The sequence below is a fragment of the Apostichopus japonicus genome, chromosome 1 (genome assembly GCF_037975245.1).
Source record: "Apostichopus japonicus isolate 1M-3 chromosome 1, ASM3797524v1, whole genome shotgun sequence".
Taxonomy (NCBI): Eukaryota; Metazoa; Echinodermata; class Holothuroidea; order Aspidochirotida; family Stichopodidae; genus Apostichopus; species Apostichopus japonicus.
Genome location: NC_092561.1, coordinates 2,212,378 through 2,230,390, shown reverse-complemented (window position 1 = coordinate 2,230,390; position 18,013 = coordinate 2,212,378). Strand labels below are relative to the sequence as shown.

At 38.2% G+C, this 18,013-nt stretch overlaps 2 protein-coding genes across 2 annotated transcripts in view; one reads left to right on the top strand and one right to left on the bottom strand.

The window, feature by feature from the left end:
• The window catches only part of LOC139978263 (beta-1,3-N-acetylglucosaminyltransferase radical fringe-like), a 38,200-nt gene extending 29,912 nt beyond the window's left edge, over nt 1-8,288 (bottom strand). The window contains exons 1-4 of the mRNA XM_071988337.1: nt 7,318-8,288; nt 6,629-6,677; nt 994-1,036; nt 369-428 (exon numbers count right to left, since the gene is read on the bottom strand). Coding sequence (XP_071844438.1) covers nt 369-428; nt 994-1,036; nt 6,629-6,677; nt 7,318-7,974 — 809 coding nt within the window. The 5' untranslated portion in view covers nt 7,975-8,288. The remainder of the gene's footprint in view (nt 1-368; nt 429-993; nt 1,037-6,628; nt 6,678-7,317) is intronic.
• A 3,746-nt stretch (nt 8,289-12,034) lies between these two features.
• LOC139976146 (sulfotransferase 1B1-like) lies at nt 12,035-17,420 on the top strand. The gene is made up of 6 exons (XM_071988336.1): nt 12,035-12,517; nt 14,121-14,356; nt 15,191-15,314; nt 15,534-15,628; nt 16,211-16,403; nt 16,613-17,420. The coding sequence occupies exons 1-6, from the start codon at nt 12,307-12,309 to the stop codon at nt 16,723-16,725; spliced, it is 972 nt and encodes a 323-aa protein (XP_071844437.1). The 5' UTR covers nt 12,035-12,306; the 3' UTR covers nt 16,726-17,420.
• The last annotated feature ends 593 nt before the right edge of the window (nt 17,421-18,013 follow it).

The window sequence follows — 18,013 nt, the reverse complement described above, 5'->3', positions numbered from 1 at the left end:
GTACAGTCGAGACGTCCTCACCAATGGTAGATTTGGAAGGAGGACATATGAAAATGGGTCTGTAGTGGACACAATAAGAAACTGTACACGAGGCAGATCATATAGTGCAATATTACTGAGGAGACAGGTAAGAGGGGTGGACAGCTAATAAACAATGTCCCCATGAAGCAGTGAAAATAAAATGTGTTAAATTTGTTCTCTGTTGCCAAAGAAGCCGGCCACAGTCAATGGCATTTGCCTTTCACACTTTCGGTGTCCGAGCGTAAATATTTTACAGAATTATGTCTTATATATAATCTTTCAGATATAATTTCATAAATGGTGACACGTGACCAAAATGAAAAATATGGCTGAATACAAATACTTACTTCTTCCCAGACTCCAAGTACATCTGGTACATTTTGGAGAACTTGCAGCAGAGGGACTGTCTAAAAATTAAAACATAAAAAGGTTTAAACGGTAAAACATATTCTTAAGTATGCATTCATTATATGTTAAACAATCTGACCAAACCGGGATCCTAAACTCCACACTCCTTTTGGGGGGCTATTTTGTAGTCAATAATCATGCAATAATTTCAATATACCATTTTGCTAACATTTTGGCCTATTTGCAAGAGAACGAAATCATTATAAACTTTGCATGGCAATGGCACTGATGAATCTGAAAAGCTTGAATTAACAGATGGTTTGCACAGTTCAGGTTTAAATGATTACTTTATAAATGCAATCATGTATTTTAATAATGAAATTAAATCTTTACGATTTTTCCATGATTTCAAAATCCTACCGTAATTGACTGAATTTAGTGATTGGTCTACCAAACTCAGAAATAAGAATAATTTCTTTCCATCAATGGGCTGAATGGATCTATTTACAAGAACCATGCAACATGCACAGTCAATAATTTGGAACATTTTAGGATTTGCAAAACACCATTTTTTGTTCTTTCGTTCATTTCTCCACAAAGCATTCTCCCGTAACTTCTCCTTACCTGTGATGATCTGTTGGACAATCTGTTATTATCATCTGACCACCTGCAAAAAAAATCAAAAGTCATTCAATTCAAATCAAATCAAATCAGGAGGGAAAGTAGACATAAAATACCAATGTCTTTACAACCAAAATTAGATATAATAAATGATGCAAACTCAATATAAACAATTTAACTCATACCACACAAGACAGAGATGGTGGGTGATGATAGAGTCAGTAAGGTGAGGTTAAACAAGGAATTGTTGTTATTCAAACTCATCTAGCACACAGTGCACCCTTTAATTACACATCAGAGAACTATGTATCATTATGTGCTCCTGCTGTACCTATCTATGCTGCAGTACAGATGTTTGCAGGACTCATTTTCTGTTCATTGACCTCATCCTTTTCGTGCCCAGAATATTTGTTTATATTTCACTTCCTTTGAGACCCATTTCATTGACCCCCCACCCCCCCCCCAACCTTCTTCTCCCTCTAATAGCCCATAAATCCCCTTCCTCTTTTAGGGTGCTTTATTGGTACTTGGGTGTAAAATATACAAGTCACCACTTCTCCCTGAAGAGAGACTCCCAATATTGACATTGGCAATTTTTTTCTTGTGAGGGGGGGGGGGGGGGTTCAGGGAGCAGAGAGAGAGATTGGAGGAAGCAGAGGGAGGAGGGAGAGAGGGTTTTTGCTTCTTTCAGTCTGTTCTTCCATCAAGGGTACCTGTAATTTACTATGTATCATGATAGACAACACATTGCAGTAATACTGAAGCATACCATCAAAGACAACATATATCACAAGTTATGACCCACCAGGGCCATGCCATTTAGACCAGACAGGTTCTGTAACAACTGTGCTTCCTGGATGCTGATTGAGATTATCCCAAGGGATTACAAATACCACGGTGAGGAAGAGGTTCAGGGGAAGGTACTCAACAAACCTAAGAGGATACAGCTCTACAGTACTACACACATTTATGTATCTAATCTGAACTAAGAAGATATAGCTTTACAGTACACACATGTATGTATCTAGTCTGGAAGGGATCTACTTAAATTACCAACAGCAGCATGGCAAACCTAAAAGCTCATTCTACAGCTTGTTCACATTTGAGAATGCAGGGGGGATCTGGTAGGGCCATCAGACTTGCAGTATGAAGACAAACACTCCTGTAGTCTTGAGTAGATCTCTCTTTTTCGGTGACAATCCTGACCCAGATGATCCTGACCCAGACGACGATCCTGACCCAGACGACGATCCTGAGCCAGGTAATGATCCTGTCCAAGTTGACGATTCTGATCCAGGTAATGATCCTGTCCAAGGTGACGATCCAGACCCAGGTAATGATCCTGTCCAAGTTGACGATTCTGATCCAGGTAATGATCCTGTCCCAGGTGACGATCCTGACCCAGACGATGATCCTGACCCAGGTAATGATCCTGTCCCAGGTGACGATCCTGACCCAGACGATGATCCTGACCCAGGTAATGATCCTGTCCCAGGTGACAACCCTGACCCAGGTGACGATACTGTCCCAGGTGACGATCCTGACCCAGACGACCCAGGTGAATTTCCTGTCCCAGGTGACAATCCTGTCCCAGGTGACGATACTGTCCCAGGTGACGATCCTGACCCAGGTGACGATCCTGACCCAGGTGATGATCCCGACCCAGACGATGATCCTGACCCAGGTGACGATACTGTCCCAGGTGACGATCCTGACCCAGACGACCATCCTGACCCAGGTGAAGTTCCTGTCCCAGGTGACAATCCTGACCCAGACGACCATCCTGACCCAGGTGAAGTTCCTGTCCCAGGTGACAATCCTGTCCCAGGTGATGATACTGTCCCAGGTGACGATCCTGACCCAGATGACGATCCTGACCCAGGTGAAGTTCCTGTCCCAGGTGACAATCCTGTTCCAGGTGACGATCCTGTCCCAGGTAACGATCCCGACCCAGGTGACAATCCTGACCACGGTGAAGTTCCTGTCCCAGGTGATGATCCTGACCCAGGGACGATCCTGACCCAGGTGATGATCCTGACCCAGGTGATGATCCTGACCCAGGTGATTTGTAAACCATGATGATCATTTTGTACTTTGGTAGTTCATGTATATCTTTTGTTCGACGTTGATCCACCATCGGTTCTCAGATACAGACACATAGAGGGTCAGCTTCATTAGCTCCCATGGGAAAACAAGATCCTAATACCTTACATACATCTCAAATTGCGAACAAGGCCTTTGACTCCAGTCTGCGTACAGTCGTGCGATCCTTTATTGTAGTTCCCAACGTAAAGATGTGAACTGGATGTACACAATTCAATGAAACTAAAAACACCTTAGTAAAAATTCCTATTTTAATCTGATGTTTTATGCAATTTCACCCCTCCTCCCCTCCCCCCACCATCCCTTGCCCTTCAACAATTCATTACTTTTCCCCCCCCCCCTCTTTTTTCTACATTTATGAATTATGATATAACTTGTACCTAATTGGGATACTGCAGATACAGTACAATGAATACATGCAATGAATTTTGAGTCAACACACGAACACAGATCAGGTTTGTTGGGAAAGGTATGAAAGCCACAATACTTGTACTGTAGTACTGAAACAACATGTACAAACCATTAAATAACTTGCTTAGAAGAGCTCTAGTTAATGTGTGTAATAATTTACTTCCCTGATTAGACTGTAAACATGGGTATCCAGTTACATGGCAAATTATTAATGGTCGTCTGGTGATCGAAGATGACTAAAGTACTATTCTGACCACCAAATTCGTATGCGGAGGTTGTCTGACACGGACGACCAGTTGTTTACATCAAATTCAGATTGCATTGTAACTAAAAATACCCCCACAAATAGGTCGAATGAAACAAATTGATATCACCCCAAGCTGGTGTTCTTTTCACCAAACCTACACATCTCTCCTAGTCAAATCATAGTCATTGTCATTTTGGTACATTTTCTCTGACAAACAAACAAAAACAAAACATTTTGCTGTTCTCACAACCCTAATAAGGCCTGGTCTGTCTGAGGAAAGACCACAACAAATCCTTTATAAATATGCCCTGAGTTTTGTGTTAATATTACATGGCCTTCCTCAGGGTGACACAATGTAACAATCAATCACATACAGTACTTCAAGTTCAATATATTATATGGAGGAAAGAAAAAACATATATAGTGTCTATGTATTTATGTAATGTTTATATGACAGAGCTAATGATAACCATAAAACATGTGGGGAACCTGAACTTTGACCTCTGGATGCAAAGCATATCATAATATCAGAAAGGAAACCACTACCCAACTCAATTGAGGAAGAGGGTCAGGCTTGTAAAGTGTATAAACATATCCTAGTGACAGCTTGGAGTGAGATTTAACAGACAGATACTGTACTTCTCATATACAGTAAACTGTAGTATTGTATTGTAATAAACATTGTAACATGTATGTACAGTATACTGTATGGACACACATTATGACACATATATATATAAAAACAACTGTAGGATATCATCTTTGAACACAATCAAAGATCTACTTCAGCTAGTGTTAAATCAGTCTATTATAAGTAAATGCAAATAAACAGAGATAAAACAGGTCATGATGGACCGAGCATGTATGTAGTATCTGCAGAGTAAAATGGTGCGATTGAAAATGGATTTGTTTCCTTAATTGTTATTTTTTAATTCATACTGTAGTTGTTGTCAAAGAGAACACATTTCATAGTGTGTCTGCTTTGTGACTCCTCTTAAAAGTCTCAATACCATCAGTATAACAAAATTGCATAATTAAAACTAGATACTGAATGAAAAAGTTTGCTAACAAGATTATATTTCCCCTCTGACTGAATAAGTTCATCTGTCACCTATGGTACAGTGTAGTCCACACTGTATTAAATTCATGGCAAATCTAGCCCAAAACACAACAAAAAACCACCTACAACAACAGACCAGCTGTCAATCAAATCTTTCTGATTTATTATACAGTACGATTGACCACGGAAAAGCTTTAAATACCCAGTAATAACGCAAACAGACAAGCTATGGTGGTATAGAACGGTGTAACTTTAATACACTGCACTATGATGATACACTGCACTATGTACTGTATGTACAGTAATATATTGTACATGTTCCTGTAATAGTCTCATAGGAAGTCTACTGTATACTGTAAGATAGAATGGTAAAGGCTATACAATACTGTAGGTTGTGAACTTTGCTATTCAGTTTTTATGATCCAAGGGACACCCATAGTATGACATTTACCCTTCAGCCCAAGAAGCTAGCCCTTGAAGTTATAGTGTACACTGTGTTCTTAATACAATATGAAATGCATATATATTCTCAGGACCTACCACTGCTACAAAAATCTACATTTGGATGTTTCTACAGCCAATGACCGAATTCGAGAGGCCTTTACTTAGACCATAACCCCTAGAAAGAAAAAGCTTTGACATTTACATGTAGATATTAAATATTACGTTACTGGAGCAACTTCTACAGTACATACAGTAACTAAGTACAGTAGTTTTATCATATACATTAACCTTATAAATAGATGCATATTTAGGAAATACCAATATACATTGCCTTCACAATTTAGGCATAATTGGTTCATTTTCCATCCAGTCATGCATACATATTTGGTATTCAATAGAATAATTGTACAGATCAAAGGTGCACATTGTGTATATATGCAAGCAAGTTGCATTAATCATAAGTAATAAGTAATAACAATAAGCTTGAGTGTATGATGGGTGTATACATGGTAAACCCTCTGAACCGCTACCCAACTGCACTCACCACCTGAACAATTTTAATAGTTACTAGTAGCTGATCAAATAGAAATTTGCATTGAAAAGCTGACTGAGAAAGTGGTCAATTCTGCAAGAATTAGGAACATGTCTGTATTTTCCAGCTCAGTAACCTGGGAATAATTTATCCCGTATCCCACCATATAATGCTATGCAAAATTGCTGTACAAGTGCAAAGGTTCATAGTAGTTTTGCTGTACAAAGGTGCATTCAGAGCCCACAATATTCCATAATACAAAATTTGAGTAGTAAACTGGTAACAGACTGTCTTACCAACCAACATGAGTGGCTTTACAATCAAAATATAGAAATGAAAAGAAAAGTTCAAACATTATCAAGTGAGTTGATCTATTTTTTTCCTGTTTTTAAAGAAAAACCTTTCCATACGAATTATGTGTGCAATTCAGCTTTGCCCAATTTTTCCCGAAAATTGGGCGAAAAATATCAATATTGAGAAATTATCAAGCAACTTCAAGCTCAAATCAAAAACCAATTTATAATTTATTTTTAAAAAAAGAGATCAAACATGAAATTTTTAGCTCACTATCAACATGTGGATATGATAAAAAAAAAACATGTCATTCTTAATTTATGAAGTGTAGAAATAATGAGGTGGATGCAATGTTCTAATTTTTATGATTTTTCTTTTCACCAAACATAACATTTTTACCCGTGAATCATCTAAATATTGCTGCTTAGAAAGATTCTTTGTAAATTAATCATTTTTTAACGTAAAACTTTCTGGAATTTAAATGCATAAGAAAGTACAAAGAATGCGCAGGATCAAAATAATTGTCAGCTCTGTTCAGTTTACGTACCTGTTTTGTTTTGCCATTCAGGATCATATCCATCGGTGAAAAAGAAAGTCTGAAACATTGAACAAAATCTTTTTAAAAAAATCTTGCTCCATTCTGCTGACATATGCATTAAGTAGCAAAACTACAACACACTTTTTGTTAGTTCTTCAAAAATCAAATGATATTATTATAATTTGTTGAATAAGATTTAATTACAAACGTACTGCACGTATTCCAACAAAACATGCGAAAACTTTTTCCAAGACACTTTTTTAAAGAAGCAAAATGCACATTGAATAACTTAGAAATTGATATACTTACATGAGAAGCATTTTTTTCCCTGAACCACAAAATAATTTGTCTGGTATCACATTGCAAAACAGTAAATTAGGCAAAATTGTCAATTACTAATCATATGCAAGAATCTTACAAAGTACAACAGTTTTGCAAACCTCAAAGCTTCCAGATACCTATAGACAAAATGGAAACACTATGTTATTACCAGAGCTTTCAAAATCTTTACTAACAAACAATTAAAGGATTCGTTTTAGATCCAATTTTGGTGCAATTTGTTCTTCCATGTATTTTGGCATAATATTTGGTTTACATGAGCTGAAAGTCATCACTTAAATATCAAACATATATTCTACCGCAGGCCGATATTTATGTTATGTTGGGCACATTTTTGTAAACAATATTCTGGGACTTACCTGTTGCTTAGCATTTTGGAACCAAGTTTTCACCAGGATATCTAAGCGGCTCTTGTGATAACGTCTCGTCGTTTTCACTCCTATAAAAATGTCATTAAGTGTTAACTCGGAGGGTTTCTTCTGCAAGGTTCTATTGACTATTTTCCTAACTATTGCATCATCGTCAAAATTGTTGCTTTGGGAACCTTTTCTTTGACTTGTGTTAAAATTCTTGGTGGTTTTCTTTTGCTGTTTGGGATGGCTTAGATTTCTGCCTTCTTCTTCTTCTTCAACTTTTGAAAAGTTTCGTACTTCATCTAGTTTTCTCATGTTAGTCTTGGGCAAGTATGGCTGTTTATAAAGAATGTCCTGTGGTTCAATTACTGGCTTAACTTCAACTTCTTCTTGGACTACATTTCTTGTTCTGTGGTTACTATTTCCTTCCAATTTACGAACGACACCCGGATTCTCAACTGGCACGATAAATGGAATGGATTTTTCTTGGATTTTCTTTTGGCCATGGTTGATTTTATCCCTCAGACGAAGAAAATGACCATTGGGTACGTCGGACTGGGAGTCATCAGGTAAGCCTAAGCTGCTTTTAAACACTACGAACACACCTGTTAGGACAACCATAGTAACGGCCCAATAAAACAACCTGCTCACCTTTCGCCTCATCTTTCTTCCTTAATCACGAAGGATCACACTTTGATTTCATTTCGAATGGGTTTTTGTTTTTCTCAGGAAAGATTAAGTTGTTCAATTTCGTTGAAAAATGTGACAGTTCGGTCTATTAGGGAGGAAAACGGTGTCGGCGATATGGTCTGAATTCGTCCTGCTTGGCACTGCCTCTTTCGCCAATGTCCCTCTCTTGCTCCCCTCGTTCAATGTCTGTATACGTCACTACACTAACTTATAAGCCTATAAGTCAATATACGTACTGTGCACTTAGCCTATACTACTCAATGTTTACAACTATAGCTGACCAACTTTCAAAGTATTGTAACAACTCAATCACTGGGAGGAAACTTCCGCATCGAATCGGCGGCGCTAGATAAGAAAATTGGTTTCAATAAAAATATAAAAAAATCCATAAATATTTCTGTTCGGTATATAAATATGCAAATTTGCTCTGAAATTTAATAGATTTCTTTCCTAAATAGCCAGACCATTCCTTGACACTTGACAGAGACGGAGTATATAACTGGAGAATGGATAATGGAGCGATGTTGGAACTTAGGCCCTAAGTTGTTGTAGAAACTTGATCTGGGATCAGAAAATGTGTTCACATAAGAATTTATAATATTTCCTGAATTAAAGTTCTAAAAGGCTATGGTGGGGAGGATGTATAAGTTTGAGGCAATTTGGAGTAGTCATAATAGATGTGTATACACATGGACAACTTGACAGTTTACGTGGTTACAACATCAATGCACGGGCTGTGTCTGGTATTTGGGAGGGGGCACAATGTTACTGAAAGGGGATAAAGAGAGTGCCAGGGGGCTAAAGAACTAGTGGGCGTCCGCCTGCGAGCCACCAGAGGAATCTGACTATATTCCAATATTACTTACGTCTTCGCAGCGAATTTCGAACACACACAAAAGTAAGGGGTATTGATACTAAGAAATTTATTTGAACAATATCACCTCTTCTTCATTCTTCGTCTTTTGTTTCAGAAAATTATTGGGCAGAAGTACTGCATTTACGCCCCTCCCCCACCCCACCCCTCCCCGCCCCTCTCCTATTGGTCATATGCACCTTGTTATTCGAAAACGTATAAAAGAATTTCTCGCAATGGATTGTAATGGTCTGTTTTGACATTAATTAATGCATTAATAAAACAATGCAATTTATGCCGGCAAATGAGTCTTCGTGACATTGAGGAATCGCTGTGGCAAGGGGATTCGCTGTACGCGTCACCATGGGCGGCGATCCGTACTTCCGAGTGGGGGGATATGACCTTGTTGACTATCTAAGCGTAGCGCCACCATGAGTTGGCGCGAAGCGTACAAGAAAATTTTGGGATTTACAAACCCTCTAGATGGCCGGAAACGGCACTTCCCAAGGTTCCCAAGTGGCATATACTCAACTTTAAAATAGGGATATCATGTCCGAAAATATCTCATAATCCAAAATACTTTTTTTTTAATTTCGGGTGTTATTTTGGGAAAATTGCCCCTGTCAATCTTGTTTCAGGCGCTACGTTAGAATGCTCGAGAGCTCTTTTATATTATTCGATGAAGAAAATGGCCTCATGCAGGCTATTATAGGCCTATGCACATGCAATACACAATAACACATAGTTACATTCCTAGGTACCGATTGCTAGGGCATCCAGATGAAACTTGTATTAAGCATTACCCTGGTAACATGAGATTCTCAGCTGTTCGAGGGAACATGTACGTGTGTAGGCCTACTATAGGGCCTATATGAATACTATGAGGGTGCATATATGTACTATATCAATATCGTGATAAAGATAAAGACTTTTTATTTGAAAAGATCGCACTGCGTTTATGGTAGGCGAGAAATGAAGCTAAAAAAGAGCCGTACATTCACGATGATGCATAAATGTAGGCATATAAATATACTTATCCCTGGCATTTGGTGGGGGGGATATGGTGTATTACATCCCCTCCACCCATTTTCATGGGGGGATATATCCCCCCCTTCCCCCCCAGGATCGCCGCCCATGCGCGTCACCATCACCATAAAGTGCCGAAAGTTATATATGGAAGCAAATTTAGCAACATTAACAGTTTTTTTCCCCATTTGTGTTTCACTGGAAGTTTGACACTAATCACTTCATCTCTTTATGTAAATCTGACGCTTGTGACTATGACGTCACCGTTAATCACTAGGACTTAGTGAGATGTGGGCAGATTCAGACACTTCAAATAGATTCGTAAGAATTCGTAATACATACTGTTTCTAACTTTAACCTTGCTTTATCGTCTCTGTTAAGTATTTTGGGTAACGTGGATTGATGTTCTTATCATTAACACACAAACTCACAGATCACGAACTTATCTAAATGACGTGTTTTTGTTTTCATGAACCGACGTTTTTAAATTTATTTTCAACTACTTTATTACGTCTTGTTGTACGTTGCAATTCTTTAAACTGCTAGTGACCCCCCCCCCCACCACCACCACCACCACACACACCCCAATAAACATCAACTTTTGAAGATCTGACCTGTTTCCCCTATAATTTCTGAAGGATTCAACTTCAAAATAATTGTATTTAAATTAGTACTTTTCTTTTCAAAATTGCAATGTCTATTTGGGAATAGGGCTGCCATTTCAAAGTTTTTGATTCCTAACATTATTACACTGTTGCAAACCTATAATTTCTTTCGTAAGTCATGCGAACTGAGAAACGTTATTCGTTCACCACAATTTGTCTCACTTAATCCCGACATAGGATGGAGAGGTGGATGAACGGGTGGATAGAGGGTGGATGCAGAAGTAGATGGAAGGTGGATGGAGTCGTGGATGGATAAAGGGGTGGACTCATGGAGGGTGGTGGGTTGACTCATGGAGGGTGGATAAAGGAGTGGATTCACGGAGGGTGGATAAAGGGGTGCATTCATGGTTGGTGGATGGAGTAGAAGATGGAAGGTGGATAAAGGGGTGAATTCATGAATGGTGGATAAAGGGGTGGATTCATGGAGAGTGGATTCTTGGAGGGTGGATGGAGTAGTAGATGGAAGGTGGATAAAGGGCTTGGATTCATGGAGGGTGAATGGAGGGTGGATAAAGGGTGGATTCATGGATGGTGGATACATTAGTAGATGCAAGATGGATGGAGTTCGTGGAAGGAGGGTGGATGAAGGGGTGGACTCATGGAAGGTGGATAAAGGGTGGGTTCATGGAGGATCGATAAAGGGGTGGACTCATGGAGGGTGGATGGAGTAGTGAGTGGAGGGTAGATGGAGGGTGGATTCATGGAGTAGTGCATGGGTGGAAGGTGGATGGTGAAATGGGATCCTGCAGTGCCGTTGTTGTACCTGACCGAGCGTCATATGAACAGTTTGCGCTGACGACTGTCTACAAGATATAAAACCAAAATTAGAAAAACAAATTCCTAACTATTCGCTTTGTACTATACAACAAGAGTAATGCTGACTGATAAAGCTATAATTATTTTGACTTGTTTTTGTTTATTTTCTTTGTTGTTTTTCTTTGTTTCTTACAAGCTTCTCCTTTAGCAGTTGTTTTACGTATACCTACGTCATGTAATTACCTCATTAACTAATAACCTCAGTCAAAGATAAAACAATTCCTTGCAATGAAACAAAACTGTTTAACTAGTAAATAAGTTCACCCGTTGCAAAACGTCGAAAAGTCAACAAAAAGTCCTAACAGTTCCACAAAATCTTTGTCGACGGAAAACCTTGTAATTGTCTTTTGGTTAAAAATAAACAAACGGAAACTCGGTTATCTCCCGCGGAAACCTCAAAATAAAAGCAAATTCCTTTTAAGAGAGATATTTTTGAACTCTGATATCAGAACGACGTCACTTTTGACCCGACAAAAAAAGCAACAAATATTTACCCACTGGTTTACAAAATCTGATTCCGTGCCCGTTCTGGGAGAAGAGAGATAGGCACACAGATAATAACGGTTGGTCACTAAGATATAAGTAGCCACACCACAGCTTCTGGTTCATTCACATTTCTTGAATTGTTGAAATCTTAAACCAATCTTACTAGCCTTCGCTTCGCGGACTACAACTAAATATAAAATCGATTGTACTCAGGAAGTCGCCCTAAAATACCGCTACCGTTTCAACATCAATTTTAATTTCTTCATCATCCGTGAGTTTCTGCAGAAGTATAAAATCGTGTGCTCTCGTTTATCGCATCATAAAGAACATAAAATTACAAAATTTTCCATATCTCAACCGTAGGCTTCTATACTTGAGTTCTTACAACAACTCTTTTTGGACCTGTTGCAGTTGTTCACTGTTTTTTACATAACCACATACGCCATTGACGCCAAAAACATGTCTACAGTTTGCGTCGACTCTGCTAAATTGATAGCAGACGCGGCCCGGGTCCAGTGCGATTCTAAGGGGGGCCACGATACTTGGAAGAAGGTCTATAAGTATAAGGGATACACGGTCAGTTGGATGCAGTCACCTGAGAATCTGGAGGCCCTGCAGACATTTGAAGTCAAAGACGATGATATTTTCTGTGTTACATATCCCAAAGCAGGTGAGATTAACTAAATTAAACGATTTTTAGTGTCATTCATGCATGTAATGCTTTCAGAACCTTACTGGATTGGTTTTTAAATTGTACCGTGGTTTAAAATTTAATTATTGTCACGTTACTGTTAATACCTTTCTTCCCACTAAGCGTTGTACTATAATGTTAAGAAAATGAGACGCAATATACTATTTATGCAACCGACAGTTTAATACGAATGTTGCTGTATTGGGATATAGACAAAACAAGGGGAAAGAGTGCAACTGTTCCTCTCACTTCTGAAACTGAGAGGGAGAAATAGGTCAGCCCCTAGCCCCACCCCCCCCCTCCGCCTCCTCCCCTCGTATCGAGCTGGATCTCATGAAAAAGTGTGGCCTATCAGTCACTGGGTGTTCAACGTTTAATTTATTATACAAACTTATAATTCTTGAAATATGTCAGTTGAAAGATATAACAAAAGCAGTTAGGGGAGAACACCAATGAAACAACATTAAAGAGTTAAACTTAGTTAGGACGGTAAGAAGTGCCTTCTTAATTAAATCGCCCGTTGGGTTAGGTGACCAAGAACGAAGTTTTGAAATAACTTTTATTATCAAACGGCTCACTAACTAGTCTGAATGCTTAGCGACCCGTTCGGGTGGGAGGGGGGGGTCACGATCCAAATTTTGGGAAGAATGGACTTCATTAATCAACCAGTCTTTATTTACAAATCCACTTGATTAATAGTTAATCAGATTTAGCTCAGCTAAATCAGGAAGCTCCACAACCAAATATTTACTTGGTTGGACCACTACTTGGTAGTCAATGATTACACAGTTTATTCAAACAACTGTGGGCATGTGTGATACATATACTTCTTATATTTCCATATATGTTTGTGGTATAGGGAAACAAATTGTCTTCTTGGAAACTAGTTAATGAAAAACAAGGCGAATATTTTCCAACTTTTTGATCAGGAAAAAATTAACTGCAACATTAATCTAAATAGAATATATATATATATATATATATATATATATATATATATATATATATATATATATATATAGTGAATTTCATGAAATGCATAAGAGAAAGCGAAAATTAACTCTTGAAAAAGTGAAAGAGCGTCATCGTAATCTTTCTTGGGTCACAGTGCTGACGTAAGGTTGTTGTGTTTTATCGGGTTACTTTTCAAAAGTAGAAATACGTACCTTTACTATGATGGAATTGTGTGTAAAAAATCACAAAAACTTCAATTTTTTAGTGGTCATATTCGTTTGGGTTTAAGCGGTGTTACATACGGCTAGCGAACGTCTAGCATTTGGTCCTGTTACGAGTTCATCAACTCTTTAGCAAATTTTGCAGCAAATACGAGGGGCGGAAGGGGGACTTACAGGGTTTGACACATCACTCACTGAATATAATATAACGCTTAATCATGGGCGTGTCAGTGCATGTTCTATAGAGATATTTGCACCTGTACCCTTCTAACCCACCTCTCGCTTTCACTTCCCTACCGTACCATACCCATATACTCCATTCTTCGCTAAACTATTTAGTATCATCAAGATTAAACCCCTGAGCTAAAGCATAATTCAGTTGAATTCTTCTTTCCTTGTGTTTGCAGGTACACATTGGATATGGGAGATAATAAGCCTACTTCTTGCTGAAGGAGATGTCACTAAACTAGACAGAAGTGTGATGAATACGATGTTGGATCTTACACTAGCGCCCTCACCAGAACTGGCGCAATATGCCACTCCTGGATACAAAACAATTGAAACGTTCCCCTCACCGCGGGTCATACCTACTCATGTGATGGAGCCATGTTTCCCTCCTCAGTGGAAAACGAAGAAACCTAAGGTGCGATATGAGGTTGCCATTGTTAAATTTACTCTATTGTTATATTTCTGCCATTGTTTAAGTTACTCTATTGTTTTATTAACTGGGCCTAATTATTAAAATAAACACCTGAGTTATTCCTGGTCGATTACAGATATGACGCTTTTCCCATTGAGTGGATTTTCCGATCCTGATTTTTAATAACAATCCAGATGAATAACTAGGATAATCAATCGTCCTTTTTAAAACATGGGCAGACAGACCCGTCGGTCAATTCGGTTTTTACATGTAGGCCCACAATTAGAGAAGTCTATTAACGTACGCTGTGTACAAACCTTTGGTCCAATGTTGTGGGCCTTATTCATGTAACGCTGTTCAGAAGTGAGCTAAATCTCGAGAGCTGTTTTTTGAGGCGGGCCGGGGAAATATAGGAACCTCTCGCTGTTGTTTATTAGTGGCCGTGTCGTTGATAAAATTGGGAATGCAACGACCTTTCTGCCCATGGATCAGAAGATACCGTCATTCTTTCCCTGATCTTAATACTAACTCGGGAAAAATCATTTATTTCAAAATTTCTAACATTTCGTTCAAATCGTGATTTAAACACAAGCGTCAATTAAACATTTGGTGACCATTGATCTAACCCCTGCCTCCTCTCCTCCCCCCCCCACACTACCCCCCCCCCCACCACCCCAATCTCAATTACTTTTGATCAATTATTTTGTCAATTATCAATTATTTTGATCAAACTAAGTCACCCTCGGTGCTAGTGGTATTCAATGATGCATGGCTTATCAGCGACTATTAAAGGATCAAGGATCAACGATAAATTTCTTTTCATTTTTTCCTCCTTAGGTGATATATTTTGCTCGTAATCCTAAAGATCTACTGGTCTCATTCTTCCATTTTGCCAAAGACAGTGTTGATCCAGAATTCAGCACGTGGGAAGGTTTCATGAAACTCTTCTTGTCCGAAGAAGGTGAGCTAATTTTCATTTTATTAACCCCGAATAGGCACGTATAAAGCAATTGGAGGTCTAGTAATCTCTCAATCTGTTTATACACTAGGCCTATACGATTCTTCTCCATTGCGATTTGCCCCTTATCAAGTTATATGCAGGTTAACCTCCTTGCCGTTTATGTTGCAATATATATTTACTAACTAAAAACATACTTACGACACACTTTCTCTTCCGCAGTTCCCAATGGATCCTGGTTTGATCACGTGTTGCGGTACTGGAAACACAAAGACGAACCAAACTTCTTGTTTCTGAAATATGAAGACTGCCACAAGGTAGGACTTGCAAATATGAGTACAACAGCATGAATACGAGTACAAAAGCATGCGAGTACAATTAGCTTCCACACTTGTTTGTATGTATGTATTTTAGATCCTCCTGCAAGCAGTAACTCGCGAAGAAGACATCATTGGCTTATCAATGCCGCAAGCTGATCGAAATCAGTCTCTGAGATTCATATTTAACGTCCATGATTATGAATTGTCAATTGTCAACAACTCTGTAACTGGACGACATACATAAATCTTGGAGTGACTCGAACTCGATACCTTATGATTGAAAGGCACCGGCGTTAACCACTGAGCTAACACTTAACATGAGTACGTCGAGTCCAAGTAGAATTCCCCATTAGCATGTATGAGTACGAGTCCAACATTATGCGAGTACAAGTATAGAATCTCCACTTAGCATGAGTACGTCGAGTACAAGATTGGTATGAGTATAAACCACGACGAGTACAAAGTTCTTAACGCAAATGCGAGTACAAACTCTTCACTGTTGTTATATCTACACATTTAGATAAATAATAAACCCTTTGTTTTCTCAAAATTCCTCTTTTCTTATAAATCTGATTTCAGGACCTGAAGAGCAGTGTTGCTAAGGTAGCCAAGTTCCTTGAGAAAGACCTGTCTGATGACGTCATTGAGAGAATCACCGAGCTTTGTACTATGAAAGGAATGAAGCAGACATATGATCAGATCGAGGACAAATATCAAGATGCTGGCAAGATGTTTACCCATCTATTTGGGCAGCTACCATTTTTGAGAAAAGGTAAATAATAATAATAAAGTAAAATAAAATATCTCCTCTATGCTACTCACACATGTCATTTGGATTATACGGTGAACTTTTCTCTGTAACTCAGTTTGATATATATACACACATCATCATAAGAAATGTTGAAGTATCAAGTTTGTCGTAAATACTGAAATATTAACATATTTTTCACTTTTTTCGTTTTCTTTTTTTGCTCTCCCCAGGAGTTGTCGGTGATTGGAAGAATTACTTTACACCAGAACAAAACGAACTCTTCGACAAATATTATGAGGATAAAATGGCCGGCAGTGGATTAACCTTTGATTTTGAATTATAAAATGCCTTTAGTTGACATTACGGCCGAGATTGAAATTTCGTTCTATAACTTCAATTGAAATATTGTTTACGCAAATATGTGACGTCACCTCAGATATTGGTTGCTATGAGGACTGGTATGAATCTCGGATCACGTGACATCATCCGTACAATGTAACATTAATTGATTCGTGTCGTTAATTATACCTGAAGGCTTTGGTATCGAATTCTTGAATTTGTAACTAAATACAAACTGTTTAGATTTTAAAATTAATACTATAGATTTAATTATTAAAATCTATACTAAATTATATGTTAGTTTTAGTAATTCAATTAGTAAAGCCACAAAATTGTTATAGCATCACGTGACATCCAGTGTTTACTTTAATCTAATGTCATTCTTTCTTCTTCTTCTTCTTTGTTTATTTTTGCATCTCTTTGTAAATAAACCTATTTGTGTATATAATTTGTATCATTTTATATCTTTTTGTTTCATGCCAATTATTTCCTTTCTTCGTTTAAGCGATATCCTCTTGTTTCCTTTTTTTTAATTCTATTTGACTTTTTCTTTGTTTTCTTTATATCAATCTTCTGTCTAATATTTTGTTTTCATTTCCCATAATTTTTCTAAAATTAATTCAGTAAATTATTACTCTGACAACACTGTACATCGTCCTCGTTATAAAAAGGGGGGTGGGGGGGCTTTACCATTTTTTTTATCAATAGCCGAAGTAAATTTGACAGATTACATTTTATAAATGTTTCCAAAGATAATAATAAACCAAAGTCATTTAAATATCATTTTCATATTTTTCGTTCTCATTCGTTTCTCGCCCACACTTTTCAATATTGTCTACAATTTGATCCCACATTCCCTACTTCCAACAGTTAAATTTCATATTCGTAACAATTCTATATCAATATCCCCTTTATAACTAAGTTTCATTTTCAAATTGTGTAACATATAGATACCGACATCTTTAAAAAATATTCGAGACGCTAAGCCGACTAAAATTTGGTAATGATAAAATGTCATCAGAATCCCAAAATTTGACGAGATTATGATGTCATCTGTAGCGTTGAACAAAATCACCAAAACACAAACCTCATGCTATACCGCCCAGCCGACCCCCACCCCGTACACACACAACCTTTACAACCTTTCTTCCAAATCACACTGACCACTCCCCGTTCCCCCCCCCCCTCCTCAACCAGCCGTCCACCTTTCCTAACCATGTTCCATGTTGAACTACAGTTGATCTACAACCTGACATTCTTGCGGTGAAAACAGTCAGATGGATGCCCGGGTT